The sequence below is a fragment of the Astatotilapia calliptera genome, chromosome 10, assembly GCF_900246225.1.
Source record: "Astatotilapia calliptera chromosome 10, fAstCal1.2, whole genome shotgun sequence".
Taxonomy (NCBI): Eukaryota; Metazoa; Chordata; class Actinopteri; order Cichliformes; family Cichlidae; genus Astatotilapia; species Astatotilapia calliptera.
The window spans coordinates 9,314,749-9,337,059 of record NC_039311.1 but is presented as its reverse complement, the minus strand read 5'-3'; the positions used below and the strand labels follow the sequence as shown (position 1 = coordinate 9,337,059).

General features: G+C 40.7%; 1 protein-coding gene across 5 annotated transcripts in view; it reads right to left on the bottom strand.

Annotated features, from left to right (window-relative positions):
- Window positions 1–22,311, bottom strand: part of LOC113030239 (roundabout homolog 1-like) — a 95,216-nt gene that overhangs the window by 5,286 nt on the left and 67,619 nt on the right. For 2 of the 5 annotated variants that reach the window (XM_026181473.1, XM_026181477.1), the window contains 22 exons: window positions 19,387–19,544; window positions 15,808–15,928; window positions 14,277–14,415; window positions 14,037–14,167; window positions 11,656–11,664; window positions 11,291–11,415; window positions 11,021–11,192; window positions 6,156–6,361; window positions 5,983–6,064; window positions 5,741–5,909; window positions 5,458–5,624; window positions 5,236–5,357; window positions 4,337–4,571; window positions 4,082–4,203; window positions 3,742–3,913; window positions 3,206–3,403; window positions 2,533–2,559; window positions 1,947–1,986; window positions 1,602–1,756; window positions 1,093–1,452; window positions 885–1,004; window positions 659–794 (listed from right to left, as the gene is read on the bottom strand). In XM_026181473.1, coding sequence (XP_026037258.1) covers window positions 659–794; window positions 885–1,004; window positions 1,093–1,452; window positions 1,602–1,756; window positions 1,947–1,986; window positions 2,533–2,559; window positions 3,206–3,403; window positions 3,742–3,913; window positions 4,082–4,203; window positions 4,337–4,571; window positions 5,236–5,357; window positions 5,458–5,624; window positions 5,741–5,909; window positions 5,983–6,064; window positions 6,156–6,361; window positions 11,021–11,192; window positions 11,291–11,415; window positions 11,656–11,664; window positions 14,037–14,167; window positions 14,277–14,415; window positions 15,808–15,928; window positions 19,387–19,544 — 3,166 coding nt within the window. The remainder of the gene's footprint in view (window positions 1–658; window positions 795–884; window positions 1,005–1,092; window positions 1,453–1,601; window positions 1,757–1,946; window positions 1,987–2,532; window positions 2,560–3,205; window positions 3,404–3,741; window positions 3,914–4,081; window positions 4,204–4,336; window positions 4,572–5,235; window positions 5,358–5,457; window positions 5,625–5,740; window positions 5,910–5,982; window positions 6,065–6,155; window positions 6,362–11,020; window positions 11,193–11,290; window positions 11,416–11,655; window positions 11,665–14,036; window positions 14,168–14,276; window positions 14,416–15,807; window positions 15,929–19,386; window positions 19,545–22,311) is intronic. The other 3 variants (XM_026181474.1, XM_026181475.1, XM_026181476.1) reach the window with 3 other exon arrangements.

Here is a 22,311-nt window from a genome sequence, read left to right as displayed (position 1 = left end):
AGATGACTTGAACTTGGGCAAAGTTGGGTGTTCCAACACGACAATGATCCCAAATACACTTTAAAACTGGTTTTGGAGTGGATAAAGTAGGTTATAATTGAGCTTCTGGAATGGTTTTCCCAACGCCCCAACCTCGACTATGCTTAAAAGCTGGGCCTGATCAGGAAACCTATCAATTTAAATGAACTCTACCAATTCTTTGAAAGAGAATGGTCAAAATGAGTGGTCAAATATCCACCTAGAATGATGCAAAAAGCTTGTTGGTGGCTATCAAAAGCATCTGGCTGAGGGCAAATTGCTAAGGGACATTTAACCAAATATTAATTTGGATGTATGTATATACTGTATCTGACCCTGTAAATATACTATTATCCTTTTGTGGATTACAGAAAAACCCAAAATGAATTAAAATTTGTAAAGCTAATTCTTGTTTTCTTTAATCGTTAAAGATGTACGATGTACAACCTTTCCATCTTGGAAAAAGAACAGTTAAAAGAAAGATGTTGTTAGAATCCCAAAATTACCATCGCATCCATGCCCATGATGAGCCTATGTAAACTTCTAATTGCTTCCATATTGCTTTTGGCAACTGAAGGGGATATGCTAATCTGTCTATCAGCATGTGCTGTGTAGAAATACAAGTATCTTTTCCTCCTACCTTCTTTCCATGGGAAGGCTATATTCATCACAGTCCCAGGCATTAGCATGAGGAGGAGATAGGGCTTCTCCCCAGCTTACTGCATTATGTTTTGGGATCTTTGGGACCCGTATTCCCTTCTTTTGATTTTGACTCCCTGAGAAATGAAAAATAAACATCAAGATAAACAAAGTCCTGCGGTTTGCCTCATTAATATTAAACAGTACAGACTAGTTGTTGGCTTCACCTGAGGTGCTGTTGCTGCCTCTGTCTGAACTGTGGTGTGAGCCACATGTGCTGTGATCTCGGGTCTGGTTGTAGGGGATAGCTTTAGGATGAATCATTCCTTCTCCTCCTTGCAAATGATCTGAAGACAAAGCAGCAGGAAAAATGTACCTGTATTTCTATTTTTTATATAAAAATAGTGTAAAACATATCAAGGTGGTCTTCCCTACCATTACTTTTTTGTTCAGTCAAGTTGTATTGCATCTGTGCTGCCATCTCCTTTGGTATTGGAGGCAAATTGGGGGGCTGTTTCCAGCAGGGTATATCCAGAGGCTCTGCTATTGAGCCGCCAGAGGCTGCCTTATTCTTAATGCTGGCCTGAATGAGCTGTGTGGTGGCATATGGAATAGGCTCATATGTGGCTGCTGAATCCCCTCCTGGACTTGCATAGCACAAGTTGGAGTTGTTGAATGTTTTAATCTCATTGAGTTTGTTGGAGAGATTCACATCAGTGTATATGGCTGTCTCAGACCCAAGCTGTCCCTCCTGTTTGTTTTCTGGGTGGTTTCCATAGTTGGCTATGCAGTCGGCTGAGTACGTGAAACAAAGCAGCACATGAGCATGCAAGAACACAAATTTTAGCACAGCTACAAGGTGTATGATTTTTATTACTTGAGCAATATGTATGTAAGCTTGTAACAGAGCTAAATTAAGTCTGAGTTTGTGAGACTGCACTCACCTGGTCGGCTGTATGTTGTCATGTTACTGTCACTAGTGCCATTGCCATTATTGCAGCAGTTGATGCTACAGTCCTTATGATTGGCACATGCATTTGGCCAACTGTCTGGCAGCCACAGCTGGTTTAGAGGTTCACCCATGCTGAGAAGGCCAGGTCTGCAACAAGGAGGATCACAGAGGTGTCAATCACAACCTGCCACCTTCATAAATGAGTAATGAGTGAGCATGGACTGGGTGCCTTACAGCACATTTAAAGCAAGAAGACACCTCCCCCTAGTGGTTCCACTGTGCAAGTGCATTTCTTTTATTATTTTTTATTCAACACAAAGGGACAAAAATACCTCACCTGCCAGCACTGCATACTGATTCTCCTCTTTGATATGCAACTGCAAAGAGAAAGAGGAAAACATTCAGCCTTGATGAGCTGTCAAAAAGATGAAGCGCTAAAGGCAGAAAAAAAACATGAAAGAAGTCTAAGCAAAAAAAGAAAAAGAAAAATTAAAGCAAAAAGTCTACATGCTTCTATCCATGGGGTGTATAGTTTGTGTCTGGTTTCTGCGTCTGTTAAACTGTCTAGTTTAATTTGCATGAAGACACCACAAATAATTGTCTGTTCCTTTACACATCTCAGCACAACACAACTTCACAATGGATTTAGTAACACTTGTTCGCAGTTTCTCCAGTAGTAAAATGTCATATAAAAGATATTAATCTTGTTTGAGAGATTCCATATTTTAAAAATTATAAACAAATGAACTTAACCTAAGCCAATGCACTTGGTCCAATGGGACAAGTACATTGTTGCAATGTGTCCATACAACATATGTTTCTCTCCATTGTTCTATGAAACAAATGTTATATGAATAAACATATCCAATCATTTGCCACATAAAATCTAACATGTATTAGCAGCTAAAGCACATAGTACATACCTGTAGGTGTAAAGGTGAATGAGGGAACTGAAGGAACAAACGACAAGAGAAATCAGTTTTACTCTTTTGTAACTTAGTTACTTTAGTATCTAAATTGTTAGATACTACCATAGTACATTATAACATTGCAGACCTTTGTATGCAACCTCTGCTGTGTGATGGGCATCTCCTCATGTAAAAGTTTAAGGTGTACAAGTATTTTAATAACCACATGCCACCTGTGTTAGTGCTGCCTCTGACACAAGTGCCCAGAAGAAGGTTAATAAGGGTGACAGGCGACCCAGGAGACAGGGAAGAAATATCAGCAATATTGTAGCACACATGCTAATGGCAGTTTGACAGGCCAGTGGCTCCAAGAACTGTGCTATGTTGAGGAAATGGCACTCTACAAATAAGCAATTAAAGGTCAGCCTTTGAATGTCTGCAAATGCAAATTTGTTTCTGAAGTCTTTGTGTCTGACCGTTTGATGTGATCTGCTTATCAGCCACAGAAAATATTCCTTAATATCACTGAAAGGACAATTGATGATCAGTGTGGTGGTAACATGTCATGGCTTGATCCCTTCTACAGTCCTAAAAGTCTTCAAATGTAGGCACATTTGGCCCATATAGATGTGAAATTGATATTTACATCTACTACTGTACAGTAAGGACATAGGGAAAAGGCACACACCCTTGCGGATGCCAGTGTATGTGCTGCTGAGGCCGCTTCTTTTCTTGCGGTGACGGTACAGCCACACGCTGAAAATCATGAGAACCAACCAGCAGGTGGCGCCAATGCCAGCGATAAATGCGGGCTGCTTCACCACATCTGAGATCTGGGACAATGTGTCTCTTTCCTCGCTGATATCCATCATCTGGCCTGCAGAGTCTGAGCAGTAAAAACAAAAGGAGAAGGTTCAAACATATATTGCCACACATGCATATGTACAGAAAATGCAGAAAGTATAACTGGACCCTTTAGTATGTTAAAAAAAAAAAAGTTAAAGGGCCCAAAGAGAGAAAGGCATTGCTTAAACAAACATAAAAAAATGTGAATCTAACCATGAATAGATTAAGAACAGCATTATGCTCCATTCAGATTTTTCACTGAACACACAAAGGAGGCTCTGATCAACTGCATTTGGAGGTTTTCTCTAAAACATTCTGTTGCTGTGCTCAGACATGTGGCTTTCTAATTTTAACACTGCATTTTGGCAGAACATTTACCTAACTGAAAGAAAGCAACGTCACTCTGTACTCCAGGTCCAGCACCATTGCTAGCTGCAACCACCACACTGTAGCGAATCCCCGGTGCCAGACTGGAAATGAGCACGGAGAAGGTGGAGCCATCCACTGACTGGTTTACATGGTAGCGACTCTCATTACCCAGGCACCAGATCTGTCGAGAAGAAGGTGAGATGAAGATGAGAGGGCAGTGATTGCCCGAGGGACACACTGAGCACCTTAAGTCTTACAGAGATACAATTTGCATTTTAGTTGCAATACAAGACGCAGAAGGACAAGTACAGGAGTGAGTGAGTGATAGCTGTCTTTTTTTTTTAATAACCTTGTATTCCTGAATGAGTCCAGCCTCTTCTGCATTTGGAGGAGGTTTCCAGGAAACGAGAATGGCAGTGCCATTGGCCTCAGTCTTTGTGACTGTCACTCCCTGGGGTGCTCTACTTGGGGCTAAGACAAAGAAGCACACAGTTAATAACGGAGACATTAACAGAGTCGCTGATATTGTATGATGATCATGTACAATGATATTTAAAATCACTATCTCTTTGGTATTTATAGATAGTCTAAGACAAAACTTCACCTTCTTCCAGTGTCCTGACCACCTTCACCTCACTGTCAGTTCCCTGGAACTCGTCAAAGAAGGGACGCACTTTGAACTCGTAGATGGATCCCTTCTTCAGCTGACTGATCACCACCCCGTCCTCAAGTGGGGCACGTAACTCCTGGACAATCCACTGCCCGTCTGGTTGGCCATGCTCAGCAGACGCCCTGTAGAGAACCTTGTAACCCTGGATGTACGGGGACTGCTGTTCGACCTAACAGAGATAAAAACACGTTAAGATATCAGACCACATGACAATGAGACTCTTTTTGAACACCGGAAACTAAACAAATTCAATTCAAAGGCTCACAATAATATTTGTATGTGAGTTAAACATCTAGTTTTAACAGATCTGTTAAAACTCAGTTAATTCAATGTTCCTTTAGGGTGATGCATTTTATCTTTTTATCATCTGTGGATTCTCACTGTAAATCTCAGCATGAAGTCATTTATGGTTTCCATTCAGTAAGGTTCTGGTTAAAATTAAGCCAGCATAGGACTCAGCACTTTCCATTTGAACCACAGTATTACAAAATGGGATACTTTTAAAGATTTTTGTGGAGGCATCCACACAGAAAAATGCATCAGACATTCTTATGTGCTTGGAACAAATTGGCAATGTAGCAGACCAATAAATTTGCATCTCCGTACTGTGCTTTATTCTCTGCTAATAAATGCTGGGAAACTGGGCAGTCTAGATTCTCAGTCAAGAATCCCTAAATTAAAAGGTTTGCCAGCATCAATAATCTTTATTTTAACATCCTGACCCCTTGGTTTTCATATCATTTGTTAAATCTGTCCACATGTTTAAAAAAAACAAACAAGGCAATTATTTTTTGCTGTAGTTACATTAACTTCAAGCCAGTCGCTTCGCTTACCGTCCACTGCACTCTGACAGCGGAAGACGAAAGGACAGTTGGCGTGCGCAGGTGGATAACAACATCTGCCAGTTCTCTCTGGATGTGACGATGATCCACTCCCTGCATAGTGGCAGTGCTGTCTGTGTGTACCAAAGGAAGGACAGAAGCATAAAATTTCAGTGTGTTTGTGGCTAAGCTGGCATTTAAAAGCTTAAAAACTAATGGAAAATCCAGACTGACCCTGTGTTCTGATGGAGTCAGAGATTGGACTGGGGTCACTCAGGCCATAGGAATTCACTGCTCTGACCATAAAGAGGTATACAGTTCCAGGCTTCAGGTTTCTCAGGACAAAGGTCTGCGCCTTCACATGCTCTGCCAGGGTCACCCATCTGCTGCCTAATGTGTAACTGCAGAGAGTGGCCAAAAATGACAGCACACAAACACAGGGAATATTTTGTCAAGCTTGATCCATGTTAAACAGAATGACTTCGTTAAAACACGTTTGACCCTGCAAGTCTCTAACCTGAATGCCTCAATCAGGTAAGAGGTGGGTGGTGCAGTGCCACTGGGGCCAGATTTCCATGAAACAGTGACAGAGGTACGGCTGATGTCAGTCACCTCAGGTTTAGATGGAGCACTGGGAATCAGGCTAGGGTCTGAGGGATGACCAGACTGGACAACAACTCCAAACTCTGCCAGTGAGACAGCAACAAAATCATGCAAAAGTTAACCTAGCAGGACTTTCTGTATATCTGAATAGCCTACCTTCAACTTGCAAGTACGCTGTTCGGGAAGCCTCTCCATTGGAATTAGAAGCAACGCAGGTGTAGAAACCTGTATCTCCCAGCTAAGGATGGAAGATACAGAGGAGGCAGACATTGACAGGTGGCCTTGGCTCAGTGTGAGTTCTTAGTAAGTGCTGTATTACTATCTACTACCTTAGCATAGTGAATCTTCAGCAATCCTGTTTCTGTTAGAGACATACGGGAGTCCACAGGAGACACCACCACACCATCTTTCTTCCAGTGAATGGCAGGTGTTGGAGTGCCAACACTTTGGCAACCCAGGGTTACTGTGCTGTCTACAGAAACAGTCTGATTGACCGGACCCTGTCTAATGACAGGAGGAGGGTGGTCTGACCCAGCTAGGAAAGAAAAATGGAAAAGTGAATGACTAAACCACAAAATGACATGTATTAATTATAGATATGTCTCATTGGAAATACACAGTGAAGTCAGTGTCAAAACAGCATGTGGTGTGGTATACATATACATATATATATATATACACATATATATACATATATATATATACATATATATATATATATATATATATATATATATATATATATATGTATATGTATATATATATATATGTATATGTATATGTATATATATATGTGTATATATGTATATATATATATATATGTGTATGTATATATATATATATATATATATATATGTGTATGTGTATATATATATATATATATATATATATATATATATATATTAGGGGTGCAACGATATTCGTATCGATATTGAACCGTTCGATACAGTGCTTTCGGTTCGGTACGCATATGTATCGAACAATACAAAATTTGTAATTTATTTTATCAACTTTCCTTCTGACGATGCTGTCTGTGTTGAGCGCTCAGTGAATCTGCGTTCGATTACTCCGCCTAGGCTAGGCGGAGTAGTCGAACGCAGATTCACTGAGCGCAGGGCAAGCTAGCGAGACAGAAGTTAAGCTCTCCTTGCAACATGGACCTCCCCCACCCTCATTCAGATCTGGCGTTTGGAATTATTTTGGTTTTCATGTGAGTATGACCCTGAAGGTAAGCGAGTCATGGACTAAAGTAAAACAGTATGTTGGATGTGCCATGCAATGCTCAATTACATGGGTGGGAACTAGTGTGTTAGCGCAGTTAGCTCGTTAACGTGTTGGCCGTCTAGCCCCATGCACGGAGCGATCGGCGGTAGCTCGTTAACGGAGATTTGCCGTGTTGTGGCGTTAAGGTCATTTCAACGAGATTAACCTGAAAGCACTAGTGGGAACACAACGAATATGACTGCACATTTACGCCGACATCATCCTAGTGCAAAGACAAGTGGAAGCAGAAAAAAAACAAGCAAGCATGCTACTAACTTTTGCCGAGTCATTTAGACAGCTATTAGCACATCATTCTCCTTATATGTTTAATATGCTGCTGAGAATATAGCCCAGAAGAAGCGGATAGTATAGCTTTTATTTTGGAAAGAGACATTTCTCTGTAATAAACTCTCTTTTCCAAAGATGAGTGATTCCTCAATCACTCATCAAGGGCTCGCAATATCGCTAGCCCGACGTCCCGGGGCTAGCGATTTTTTCAGTCGGGCTACCAAAATCTATCTCTGCCCTGCCCGTCGGGCTATTGTAGGAAGGAAAAATATATGTCAATGCTTTTGCATTCTTTCAGAAATGTAGCTGGGTAATTATGTCATTGGCATCGGTGAGCCACTGTCAATATGTGACATATTGCAATCGCGTTTGAATTTGCGCTTGTTTTTTTGCTTTCACTTTGCAATCGTGCGAACTGTGTATAGAGAGCGACAGCACTGATCTGTGAGTGATGATAATTTGTGCACCAATTCCTCTGACATCGTCTAATTAATTGTTAGCTTACTATGCAAACATGACAAGTGAAATCTCACGCAGCAAGCTTAAACATGTGAGAGGTTGATCGCGCAGAGAATCGCTGAGCTTATGTGAGTGCGTGTGTAAAAGCAGCAGGATATATATTTTAGTTCTGCTGAGCCAAATAAGACAGGTCAGGGTGAAGAAGTGACAGCCAAAGAAAAGCTTACCACAAAACGGAGAAGTTATGACAAATCAGACTATAAGGCAAAAAGAAAGTGCAGCTTTATGGTTTCATGGACAAAAGAATTTCTGTGGCTGCAATATGACGAGCTAAATAACCAGGGCTGCACATAAGTGGTCCGCAGCTGCGCATTCGCTGTCAAAATAAAAAACACGCACAAGGGTTAGGGTTAAATTTAAAAACTGTACTTTTGAGTTAAAATATATATTTATAATTTTAATAAATGACAAATTAAAAAGGCATGAACATTCTTTTTTGTATCGAAAAAATTTTGTGTATCGTTGCACCCCTAATATATATATACATATATATATATATATGGGCAGTGGCTGGGGGACAAGTGAGATCTTAGCTGACATTTTTCCCCCTCCAACCCTTTTCTGCATTTTCTTCTCTACAACAATGTCATTGCCAGTGGTATATTACAGAATTTGAGATTAGGGATTCATTTTAATAAAATGTTAAAGTTATAAAGAGAAAGAGAAAAATAAAAATAAGAACTGAGAATAGTTGAGAAAATGAAGGCCTGGGAAAAAAACAAAAGACAGATAAGATGTGGAAGATATTGAGGGGTAAATTGGTAAAGAGGGAGAACAATAAGCTTAGGTGGCTGCGCAGGCAGCGGAGGAAAAAGAAATCAACTTTTCCCCTCCAGCGGAGAGCAACTAATCGTTCATTGGGTTGTAGGTACTGCTGGAGCCGGATCCAATCATGTCGGCAAAGCCCAACTAATAACAGTCTAACTTAGATAACAGACTCTCTCGCTCTCTTACATTTGGAAAAAAAAACCCTGGATGGGAGCAGGGGCTCTAGATAAAAAATACAAAAAAAACCTCCAAAAAAGGTGATGGAAGTGTGCCTTGAAAACTGCCAGAGGTAATGTGAACCAGTTATTACCATACAAATGCACTACTCTAAATGGGGATGAGAGGCGTGTGGTAGGATGGATAGAATTTAGGGGAGGGGAGAGTGGAGAGAAAAAAAATGTGCAAGTGAGAGTGTAGAGCTGTGCAGACTGCTGGAAAAAATCCTAAAAACACCCATGAACAGCCCACCTCCTTTTTACTGAATAGACTCTCACTTTCATACTAAGGTGTCTGCAGGACACATTATTGGTATGGGCAGAATACTGTCCACGACAACTGACAGAGGTGCACTGATCCACTCAATGTGTAGATGCATTACCAGTCTGTTCAAAACTGAAGCAATTATTTTCTTTAATGTATTTACGTACATAGAACTCACACAGACGTACAAGTAGTTATTCATCACCACACAGGTGCACAATTACTTGTGTCTGCAATTACTTTTGTAGGCCTCCGAGCACATTCAAATTGCTTTTTAAGGCAATCAGCATAGTTATTTCATCATGTATAGTTTGGATGAGAGTCCCTCAGACCAATTTCTATAAAAACCTCATATACTGAACTCTAGATCTAGAGTACAATAAACCAGTCTGTGCTGTGTTGTGTTAAGGCAAACTAATGATTAATGATGATCAGTGCAGCCATCTTTATTTAGACTATTTACTGCACAATTGCAGGTTGGGAAATGTTTCTTTAAGAGAAGATTTATATAGTATTGTGCAAAAGTCTTGAGTCAAAACACATTTCTTTATATGTTGCTGGGAAAACCGGAAACACATGAAGCAATTTATTGAAACTTGCAAACATACATAATTCTAATGAGCTAAAATATTTGGCATGAGTACCTTTAGTCTTTAACACAGCCTGAACTCTCTTAGGCAAGCTTTCTTGTAATGTCTTTAAGTAGAGTCTTTACCTTACAATTTAATATATCTTACAATGACTGTTTGGCGCTATGAGCTCTTTTTCTTTGGATGAGAAAAAGCTCTTATTTGGATACTGCCTGCCTTTTGTTTTGTTTATTGCCAAGACAATCCCAAGTTCTTCTATCCAGGTATACTTTTGTTGCATTGGCAGTGTGGTATCATTGTCTTGCTGAAAAATGAAGCTGCTGCCAATCAGACACTGTCCAGATGGTTTTGCATGGTGGATCAAAATCTGATGGCACATATTCTGCATAAGTACATCCATTTTGACAAGATACTTAAACCACGACAGAGCCTCCACCATGTTTTACAGATGGCTGTAAGCACTTCCTGTTGTACTTCTCCCAAGCACCTCCTTCAAATTTGGATTCATCATTGCATCTGTTGCCTCTAATTTTTAGCATGGTTCTCATGTAATTTGTCATATCTCAGCCTCTTCTCCCTGTTTCCTTTCCTTAAGAATGGCTAGTTGACAGCCACCATTCCACTGAGATCATTTCTGGTGAGGCTTCATCCAAAAGTAGACAGATCAGCTGAAGAGCTAGATGCATCTTTCAGGTCCATTGTCAGGTCTTTGCTGGATTTTTTCCCCCATTTGTGAAAGGACCTGACTTACAGATACTGTTGCTTGAGTTAACAACAAATAAATAAAAATAAACAGATAAGTGTTAATCTGAAAATATAAAACTAATGTGGAAAAGCAACCAACATAAAAATTTTTTTTTAAAATAACTACTACTACTACAACTACTGCAGAGGTACTCCTCAAAACTACTTTAAAAATATTACAAGAAATTCTGACCCCTTGGAAGTAAATATAAAGAACTGAGGACTGGCTCAAAACTTTTGCACAGCGCTGTAAGTACAGACACTCTTTATAGACAGTCACCGCAGAAACCAACTATTCTGAGCCCAACATGTGAACAATATCTCATAAAATCCCTCTCCTGACTGAAGCCAAGGCAAACCACCACACCCATATTACTGCCGTCTGTAGCCAAAACAAAACTGTACTTTAATTTACCTGCTCAACAAAACAAGACTGCTGCCACAATGTAGTCCACTTAGCCAAAAGACAAAAGAATGAAGCTGCAAAAGAGCTACATAAAAGTCCCCTCCTTTGCCCTCCATCACCACTTCCTTTTACTCACAGTCTGTAACCTCCAGCAGCGCTTTGGTAATAACGCTGCCAGCGATGTTAAGAGCCTGGCAGCTATAAAAGCCGCCATCATTACGTTGAACATTGGTAATGGTCAAACTGCCCATCTGGGAGACGGACAGCCGGCTAAAGGGCTGCGGTGGCTGGTAGGAGAAGAGAAGACTCTAGAGGGGAGATGAAGATCACAGTTAGCCATTCATTATCTTTATTTACACTGTGCAGTGATTTAGTAGTGTGATGACAGACTAAGGGTCAGTCTCACCTCACTGCCCTCCCTCTGCCAGAAAATAGCAGGCTGCGGGTTGCCAGTAGCCTCACATTGGAAGGTGACCGTCCTGCCCACTGCCACCACCTGGTTCCTGGGACGAATGGCAAAAGCCGGGGGCACTACAGAAGAAGAGAGGTCCTAATTACCTGTCAGCATTACACATTTTTTATCATTCTCAGCATTATAACATTAGTGTGTGTGTGTGAGAAAAGCTTTACATATTTTATTCATTTACCCACACATAACATGAATTACATACTGTAGTGGTGGATGGAATTACAGTGAAGATAGGACAGTGACAGGGACTCATGAGTTCTTGTTGCTGTCTGATGGTGGGTGAGGGATGGACGACAACTTACCAGTATTGACTACAAGGAAAAAAGACACACAAAAAAGCAGCGCAATGAATAATCAGGGTGAATACACACAATTGCAATGATGCAGGGACAGTTTTAAAAGGTTTTTTTTCTACAGTTCATTGAAGGGTTATGGAACTGTAGGCACCTGATCACATGTGCAAGACTTTCAAAATAAACTGTCAAAGAGGTGCTTTGTTATTATTCTGCTTCACCTTGTGGTTGTTCTCTATCTCTTTCCCTTTCTCGCTCTGTCTCTCCGTGGCTGGTTTGTGTATTTCTGTTCATGAGCTTGCAATCATTTAGTTTCTCTGTAGTTCACATCAGGTGTCCAAAGCTACACTTTCTCCCTGTTGGTGCTCCATAAGAGACGACCTGCTTTACTTTAGGAAATGCTCTGTCTGCTTTATGTGATGGTGCTGTGTGGGTAGAGCGTGCAGACAGAAGAACAGCCTTGCTTGCCGTGATTTCACCAGACTATAATACAAGCTATTTTCACACTGCAAAATAATGCAACAGCGGACATCACATGGACACATGGTAGGTTGAGGTCTATTTAATGTTTGATTGGACTGTTTCTGACATTTGCGCTAATATGCAGAAAGACTGTAGTGTGTGTGTGAAAGCTAGTTGTTTAATTTCTTTTACTGATTTCATTGTTGGTCACGTTAAATGAAAAGATCTTACTTAGGAACTCATTGGCCCCTTCGGTACCCTGCACTGTGCACACTAGGCCAATTCAATAATCCTTCCAGTTATTCTTCATCATTGTCGTTAGTAGCATTTCAAAACTATTATTTCTCTTCTATTTTTATAAAGTGTGATGTATGATGTATGATTTTTTTTTAAATATGATTAGTGTTCTCAAAGGGATCTCAAGTGACACAGGTTACCCCCCACAATGTCTCGTTAAAGAAATGGAAGAAAAGCACAGATGTTAAAGAGTAAAGCAGGCTGTCTATCCCCAGTTATGTGCAGCAGACTTATTGGCTGTGACGTGTGAAAAACACATGTAATTGCCAGTTTGAGTCAGAGCCAGCCAGCCTAGAGGCATAGTTTAACAGACGTACAATTGGTTAATGAGGACATAAAACTCATAAAGGGTGAGATGCGGATGAAGCATTGTGTCTGGATAGAGGGGAAAAGTAGGAGCTACTGTAAAATTTCCACACTAACAAACATGCATTTGTAGATGGGAAACACTGGAAATCTTAAGATGTCAAAGCTAGATTTATAGTGCAATGAATTGCTTGCTAACCAGCTGCTTTTGGAACTACAGTGCTACACTGCTGTGGATACGGTGGTAAAGCATGGCTTAAGCACCCTCTCTATAAATAGCCATATCTATCCACATCTCTAGAGTAGAGAGAGAGAGAGAAAAGTAGAGAGAGGTAATACAGGCAGAATAAATACATATTAATTTAGTAATTCCAGAACAATGTCATACTTGGAACTTGTGCAAAATTATTATGACTAAGCTCCTTGGCTTACTACAACTGTTTATAATGGCAATTGTTTAATATCAACCAAATGTTCTAGGTCAGTAAAAATGATTCTGTGGTTAGGGTTGTGACTATGATTTGAGCCATACAGAGGTTGGGCTTTTTTTCTTTTCTTCTTTTTTAATATGAAACATGCATTCACTAAAATAACTATCTTTTTAATCTAGTAATACAACATCAAATGCTGTATTCCTGGTCTTTTCCATTGTTTGCCAAATTTAGCTATGCCCCCCCCGATGCTCATTTTCTCAGGTTTTTGGAGGAGGAGGAAGACAATGTAATTGGAACCATGTCAGTCCCCAGCATGTAACCAGCTCGTCTTTAATTAAGTCCTACTGTCTTTGCAGTATATGTCACCAACTGCTTCTCTGTATGTGTGTATTTATGCGTACTGGTTTGCATGTGCAACCATGAGAGATATCTCACTGCCTATTTCCTGTCATTGATTTAAGAACTTAAGGGTGTCATTGTGGCATTACAGCTTAGACCAAATTAATTTAGCTCCTGCAGTCACGAACATTTCCTTCTGATGCTCATTTTAGTTTGCACAAACAAACTTTTATTATGACTTCTTAGCTGTTGTTATATGACCCTCAGGCCTTAAGACAAACACACCCTAGAAACAATTATTCGGTACAAGAAGGCACAATGATGAAAGCGTGGTCATGCTGAACGCCCGGCTGTGTAAAAGTCATTTCTTGGTAAATTTGTGACACTATGACACAGGATTAGGTCTCCTGTTAGGAACAACTCTTAGGCAAACACTTCTCATCCATTAAAATGAAACCTGAGGCCTTGAAAAAAAATATGTGGACTGCATATACATGAGAAGAAGGTGCTTCGATTGTAGAGCATTAAGTGTGAAGGCTGGGTTGTACTGACCATGTACAGTGAGCGTGGCAGACGCTTCAGACTTCCCAACCATGTTCTCCACCACACATGTATAAGAGCCTTCGTCTGCAGAGGTCACTTGGCGAACAATCAAGGTATGGTCCTCTAGGATTTCAAATCTGCTGGCAGGACAGACATGCACACACACACATGCCCAAGAGATGAAAGAACAAGTGGAAACACCATGTTTGCATGGTCAGTTACTGAATGTAGAGGGTTTTTGTGTGTTACCTGCCCTTAGGCAGGTCAGAATCATCTCTCCTCCAGCGGACAGTGGGAACAGGGTCTCCTTGGACAACACAGCTGAACTCCACACTCTCCTCTGCCAGCACCACTACACTGCTGGGCCGCTTCACAAAGGTCGGACGCTCTATATGGCAGCACAGTAGTAAGAGGAACAAACATCATTACAGGATCAAATTCATCGTGTTTGTGGGCTCAGAAGGTATGAGTATTGAAAAGCTGACAAAAATGGAAAGACGTCTTGGATCATATCAAATCCTTTGAAGCAGGGATCAGTCGGCACTCAGACTGATTTAATCTACTCATCAAAGGCTCACCCAAGTAAATCCACTTGCTGCAATTGTTCACCTATTATAAATATGGTTGAGAGTTTATTACTGAGTACTCTGTGTGGGAAACAGCGTGTTCGAACAGCTGAAGCGTCAGAAGTCAGATTGTTATTCTATTCTCCTCTGCATCATATCATGGCTGGACTGAGGACTATGCACACCAACAGAACATCAATACATCAAGTTTTGCAAAAGTTAAAAATTGCAAAGCAACTTGTTTGAGATACAGAAAGCAGGACTACAACCAGCAAAAGTTCTGTGAAATGTTCTGGTTCAAGGCAGTCACAGAGAATGAGTAGCTGTCTACAAAACACTTTTGGGGAAAAGATCAAATGCTTGTGCAGTGCGATTCACATTACAGCAGAATAATGGGATCTAATGCATGTTATGGCTTCTCAAGGCCTATTGTAGTAGAAGACCATGAAATGCTGTCTGTCATGAACTTTCTTCCAAAGTCATCTGATTTTAACCCCTCTGAACAAGCAGAAAAAGTCCTTTATATTAATAACTTTTTCAAATCATTTGAGGTACATTTGAGTTTTGAACAAACTTTTATAATCAGTATGTTATTTTTGAGTGGTTCAACTTTTCACCCAAATAAGTATAAATTATTAGTTGCTGGGATTAAATAAATACAATAAAATCAGGTTTGACATGAAATTCTATAGATAATCATATATTTATCTGCCATTTATTTTGTACAGCCCAGAAAACAGCATATGTTAATATGCTTCTGCATTCAGCGGGATTTTCCACATTTATTTGACAGGCTCTTTGAGCCACTACATTGTATATTTGCAACCTGAACCAAGGCCATCTAACGATGTGGTACAGATAAGAGCTCTATTCTAATGGAAAGTGTTGGGAAAATAAGTGGGGGATTGAGAATAGAGGCTAGAAGCAGGAGGCGGCACTAGAAGAAGCACAGTACCATAGGGAGCTCTTATACTGAAAGGTTATAACATTAGATGTAGCACTGTTAGATGTTCAGTGCATGTTCAGTGGGGAAATTTGCTAAAGCTGGTAGACTGGGTGGTAGAGCTGCATAATCAAAATAATTAATGGGTTATTATACCCCAGTGAAAAAAGCATTGTACAGTGGACTGGCAAGGCACTGAGAACTGGAAGTACTCAGACTAAGTGAAGTACTGCAACATTGTGAAATGCAATCAAAAAGCTGCATATTTTACCAAGCACCGTGAGTTCGGCAATCTCACTCTCCCTCTCTCCCACCATGTTGGTTCCAACGCAGATGTATTTCCCTGCATCACTCTTCCTAGTGTTGGTGATCATTAGTTTGCCACTCCGAATCTAAAAGACAACAGAAAAAAAATCAATATTTGCACAGCTGTATTTGTGGAGGATCTAGCCATCTGTATGTGTACCGTGTTTGTGAATTACTAACAGAGTATCACATCCATAAAGCGTGTATTAATCTGGCTGCTATTTGTGTATTCTGCGATAAAATATGCCTCAGCTCAAGTTTTCTTTTTGACATGTTTACTTGAAAGTATGATGCTGTCTTTTGCATGGTCACATGTTTGACTGTCCCTTGTTTAAAAAGAAGTGCATGGTGTTGTGTAAGCCTGTGCGCATTGATCTGGCTCTCTATTGCTTAGGAATAGAATTTTCACTGCCTTTCAATCTGCACAGAAGGTCACCCATTATGAAATTACATAATTCATATCTAGCACTACATGAGAACCCTGGGAACAAAGGGACTGCCTCTTTGTAGAGACACTCCTTAGATGTTCTGTCAGCCTACTTTGCCTTTCCCAAACTTTTCTCTAAGCATATCGGCAAACACACACACACACACACACACACACACACACACACACACACACACACACACACACACACACACACACACACACACACACACACACACACACACACACACACACAATTCTGTTTTACCTTTATGACCCTCTATGCAAAAGATTTTACACACACACGTTTATTTTTTATTGGCATTTCTTCTTTATTTGGTAGATGTAGTTGAGATAGACAGCAGAGGCATGAAAGAGAAAGAAGGAATGACATGCAGCAAATAGCCCACCCTACATTCAAACCCAAGGCTCTGCACAAAAGGACTCAGGCTCAGTGAGAAATCCGCGATCTACCAGGTAAGCTACTGGGGTGGCCCACTGCTTTCAGCCTTTTCTGTCCACCACACGCCTCCACACACCATGTCTTTGAGGTACTTTGAATGTGAGATCCTCTACTGATAGTATGCAGCAGCTTGGTGTTAGAGGTGACAGCAGAGCAGTAGTGAGTAGATGAGAAACTGGAGAAGGGAAACATGCTGACCTCCAAACAAACACAAAGCCATTCTCTGCAACCAGACATGTGAAACCAGGCATCAACTTCAATTAAACTCTCAGCCCAGTTATTATGCTCTTAGATTGCTTCTTCCCTGCTCAAACTATTCATGCATTCTTGCTAGGGACACGACACACACTGCAGCGCTGCCATTTCTTAACACAGTTCAGAGGTCAAGGCTGCCTACAGAGCTGCGTCCATTGAGTAATTCAGCAACATGCCAGACAGCACCTGGCTCCGTAGGAACTCTCAACTCTCAAGCTTACAGATGGAATACATCATTAAATTGCTGCTGCAGGGATAAAACCAGCAGCCTTTCATTTATTAGTCAGCCTCCTCCAGGCTAACCTTCCACCACAAACGGCTGACACTGTCCACCAAATAAATAAAAAAATTGAAAAATAAAAAGACCAAGAGTGGCCTAAGAGTGGATACCATTTCAAATCTGTTGTAAATCATGCGGTTTTAAGAGGAAGACTTAATAAATTGCGGGGTGACTTGTGGTTGTGTGTACTTGAGATGCACATTGCCAACCACTGGTAATCACAGGGGGCACGTGGGGGAATTTGGGAACTAGTATTGCAGATTCAGCCATTCCTGTCAGTATTCACTGGATTAGGGTTGGATGTTTGGAGTTACATTATAGCCACTAAAATAAAACGCTCTGTATTTCACTAAAAACATAATGCAATGCGGGTGTTTAAGCTGCTGTGAATGATTCATGAATAACCCATCCATCCACTCATTTTCTTAACTGCTTATCCAATTCAGGGTTGCAGAGGGACTGGAGGACACAGACAGATATACCACAGGCTCTTTTTCAAACTAGTGCAATGTGAGTTAAAAGATTTCTTATTTGGTCTCATTTCTTTTCTACATTTCAAAGAGTTTACTGACTTTGGCTCATTGAGATTACCTATTTAAATCCTGGAGAAAGGGTTTTGCGAGTTACCCCTTGCTGCAAGTCTTTCTCGAGGATTGCAAAGATGATCTAACCATTGCCACTGGCTAATGTTATACTTATGCTCTGCAACTTTTTTTTTCTGTTTACTGCACTTGTAACTTTAGCAGCTGATTAAAGAGTAGACTGAGAGCTTTTTTATTTCCTCGACTGACCGCTCCTCATTTTTAGCAAAAATTCCACTGCAAAGAAATGAAAATGTGGTTTGTCAGTCCTCCATCTCGGACACTGAAACCTCAGCTTTTCTTCCTCTTGTGCCTCGGTGTCTTCTATTTCTTTTTTACATAGTCTTAGATACCCTGAGGGAAAACACATTAGCTGCCTTAGTGTGATGTGTACGTATTTTCCTGCAATGAAGACACTCAGCTTTTTAATTAAAATCCATAAAATTCAATCCAACTGTTAACTCACAACTTGATCTGCATATCACTATTAATAACTGACAGCTAAAGGCCACAAGGGAAACACTCAAAAGGGTTTAAAGTAGCCATGAATCACTTGTGGTAGACTCCTTTGGTCTTTGTACAGTAAGTAATGTCTTTGAGAGAACACTCATGGCAAAGACACATTTCCATATAGAAAAGATGATCAGGGAGGACGAAGCCAGGCACGTAAGTACAAAGGGAAAAGCAGCCTTTGTATTTCCCTCAGAGGAGCCTCCCCCTTGGCTCTGATCCTTTCCTCTTCTTAAATCAGAGATAGCTGCTCTGTCCATCACAGTTCCCCAGAGATGCTCTACCTGTCACTCCACACTAACATGAGCTTTGAATTTCCTGCGTGTTCCTGGGAGCATGGAAGAGAAGACTCAAATAAACAAATCAGCTCTCTCACACAGACACACACACATGCACGCACACAGCTATCTGAGTTGTTGAAACCAGATTCTGTTCCAAAGTTAAAGGAGCAGGAAGCCATTAAATGCAAAATAAATTCAGTGTATACAAAAGCATGAAAAGGAAAATCACTGCTGTCTGCCGCGTGCCACATGACCTAATACATTAGACTAAGACCATACATCAATACAGTAGCTAACATTAGCACACAATGCTGTTCCTTCCTGTACAGTATAATGTACACTTTTGGTTTTTTTCTGATGTGCTGCTCTGTGGTTAAGGTTTTGTACGAGCCAAATAAATCATCTCTCCAAAATTCCTACAAGCATTTTGGTAATGAGAACCAGAAAAGGTTTCAGTGACCACAAGAAAATTATCTTGCGACTTCACAGGGTTGCTTTTCCAAATTCCTGCAGAGCTTTAATTTGTATGTTAACGTTACAAAAAAGGCAACTAAGCATCAGAATTTCACACTGAAAGGCTTTTTGAACCCCACCAATTTTCATGTCAAAGTTTGTTCTTCACATAACGTCAACGTTCTAGCATCTCCAATGTAATGACTTGCACTTTCCCATGAATATAATGATATAACAACAACAGTATAAATTATCATTAGTTGAAATGTGTGAAATCAAAATAGCTGCTTTTACTGTTATGCGTTCATCTCTGTCATCTAAGTTGGAGCCATCTTTCCTCCAGGAGATTGTGGGCTCGGGGTGTCCACGGGGTGGCTGGCACTCCAGGACCGCAGGCTCACCCACTGCAACCATAACGTCAACAGGATTCTGCCTAAATTCGTCACGTAAGACTGGAAAAAACACAGACAAGCAGAACAGGAAACAGAGAGGACTTTAATAATGTTAAGAAGGTGAATACTTCCTCGTATCATTGGTGTCTTCAAGTGGGGCTGTGTTTAGTGTGTCAAAAAGTCTATTTCAATGACTTTTGTGATGTGGCATTAGCAGCTAATATTTTTAAGGTGCAAATTTTATAGTTTGGACTTAAGCTGCTTTTTTGCTCTTGGTAACAATATTAACGCCTTTTCTTGTTCGCAGAACTGGGCTGTGATACCAAGTCTTTAACAGCTTGACCAGCAGGATATTTTGTACTTGACAAGTTTCAGTTGATTGTTTACTAGCTCTGTCAATCCCACTTTTTGACAGTGACACACAAACACCTACACAAAATAAATTTACAGAGCTACACTGTTAGTAATCTGATAATATTAGTACAGTATTATCCACTCATCTAAATTGTATTCATTTATAAGCCTGTCAGGATCCCTCGTGGGACTACTCCTTCGCTCATGCAGGGTCTGTTGAGACTAGCTGCTGAGAAAGTTTGTTCTTAATGGCTGACAGTAAGATGAGAAGATATAAAGCTCTGCAGTAAAGGTGGGATCCAGCAGCCTACACTAGCAGGAGGCGGAAAGCTACCACGGCAATTTATCATCTTTCCACAACGACTAGGTTGTGTGCAGAAAAAGATCTTCCAGCCACCAGCTGTATCAGAGACAAAGCAAACTCGCATCTACTCCAGCGTGAACTCTGGTGGTCAGAGAGAGCTTTTTCCTGTCTCCACCATAGACATTATGTTGTGGTGTCTGCAGCAGTTTTTTTTTTTATTAGATTCTTGCATCATATTGAATGGGCTATCATTTGCAAAATTACAGCAAGAATAAAAGTGAAATTAGGATATGTAGAAGAGAAACGAAAAAGAAAGTTCTTTTGATGAAAAACAACTTTAATTCCATATCGGTGAGCACAGTTTTGCCACTGATGAGGTGAACAACATGTGCTAATGTAGACGCCTGTGCATGAGTGACTGTTGTTAAGCATTCCCGGACTTAAATTACAGGAGGGGCTTAGAACCTGAAACAAGCCGAGGGAGCCGAGCCAACGCAGACCAAGCATAGCAGCAAGACTCAGTAGAGCTGGGGTGAAAAGACAGGAAACAATGAGGAAAACGCATAATCACTCCCATATGGCAGCAACAACCCATTCACCTCTTTTTGTGCATAACACCGAGTGGGCCCGAGACGCCTGATAAGCACCGTGGATATGAGAGAACAAATTGGGATGACCTTCTAATTGGAAGTATTTTGGCCCACGCATATCTCTGAGACTCACTTTGCTGCGTTGCCCCCTCTGATCCTCTGAGGAGGGTTGTGACCGCCTGACTGAGTGCTGATGGGAAACAGCTGTCTGACAACCCCACCCCACCTCACCCCCGCTCCCCGACTCCCCCCAATACTGCCGACACCACAATGTCGCATGATAAAAGGCACTCCCCGTGGGACGCGAAAAACATGGTTGGGGTTACCTCAGACAGGAAGAAAGGGAGACCGTCATAATTCTGTGCACACTGTGTGCGTGCATGTTGACTGATTGACTGATATTATCGCTTAATTCCAATGGTGGGTTGCACATCTGCTTTTACTATTGTGTGAGGGCCAAATGTTTTCACAGAAATCGAAAGCCTGGACTGCATCCATAAACCCCTTTGTTAAAGATTCAGTTTCAGTGATAGCATTGCAGTTAGCATAAGAAATAAGACTAGAAGAGATAAGGATTAAAATCAGAGGGAGCATATGAAGGTTAGGAAGGAATGTCTTTGTAAGTGTGCACCCATTTGTATGTGTGTGTGTGTGTGTGTGTGTGAACAAGGAGAAACTGGTTAGTTTTTCCATGTCATGCTATTGTGCTGGGTAAGTACACAGATAATCTAAAAGCTGTGATTGTAAAACTGACTGTTTATGTTGAGTTTGGAAAAAGTATCTGCCTGTTACATTATAATAGGAAATTATGCATGCCCAAGTAAAAACCATGAAAGCACACACCAGTGCATGTACTGTGATCTCCAAACCTAAACTATGCATACTAAGACTGTTTTCTTCTCTCCAGTTTCTCAACAGTCGTCAAATCCTCCTGTTTTCTTACATTACTGTCTTCTCTCGTCATCTACTGGCTCCACACAATTAATATAATTTCGGCTTATCTAGAAGCATATCCTGACAACCTACTTTTTGGGAGTGATGTTGCTCAGAGATTTAAAGATTTAAGGCTAGACAACACTGTCTAGCCTTAAATCTTCCCAAGTCAGCAGCATTTGCATGACCAAGCTACATGGAGAATAATAATAATAATAAAAGAAAATCATACTGATTTTAAGAGGATTTGAAGAATTATGCAAGGAACAATCAGCACAAATTAAACCTTCTTTCTTACCATATATTTTTCTCAGCATGCTTTGATTGCAGAACCAGAACTATTATGATTTCTTTTGTGTCCTCCCGCCAACTTTAAAAACTTTTAGTGTAATCTGATTTTCCATTCTCTTTGTACATGCCTTGCATATTTTAGGGCTCTGCACTCCGTTTTAGAAACAAATCATACTTGTGTATTCCACAAGCTGCATAATGAACAGGAATTTCGTATGTTTTTGATGGTATGTAGCATCCACGTAGGTCTGATTCAGTGAAAACCACCTCACCAGCTTCTGAGGCCTACCCAACTTGCCTGTTTAGCTCAAGCTTTGCACCTCTCCTCGTCTTTTTTTCTCCCTCAATCTGATCC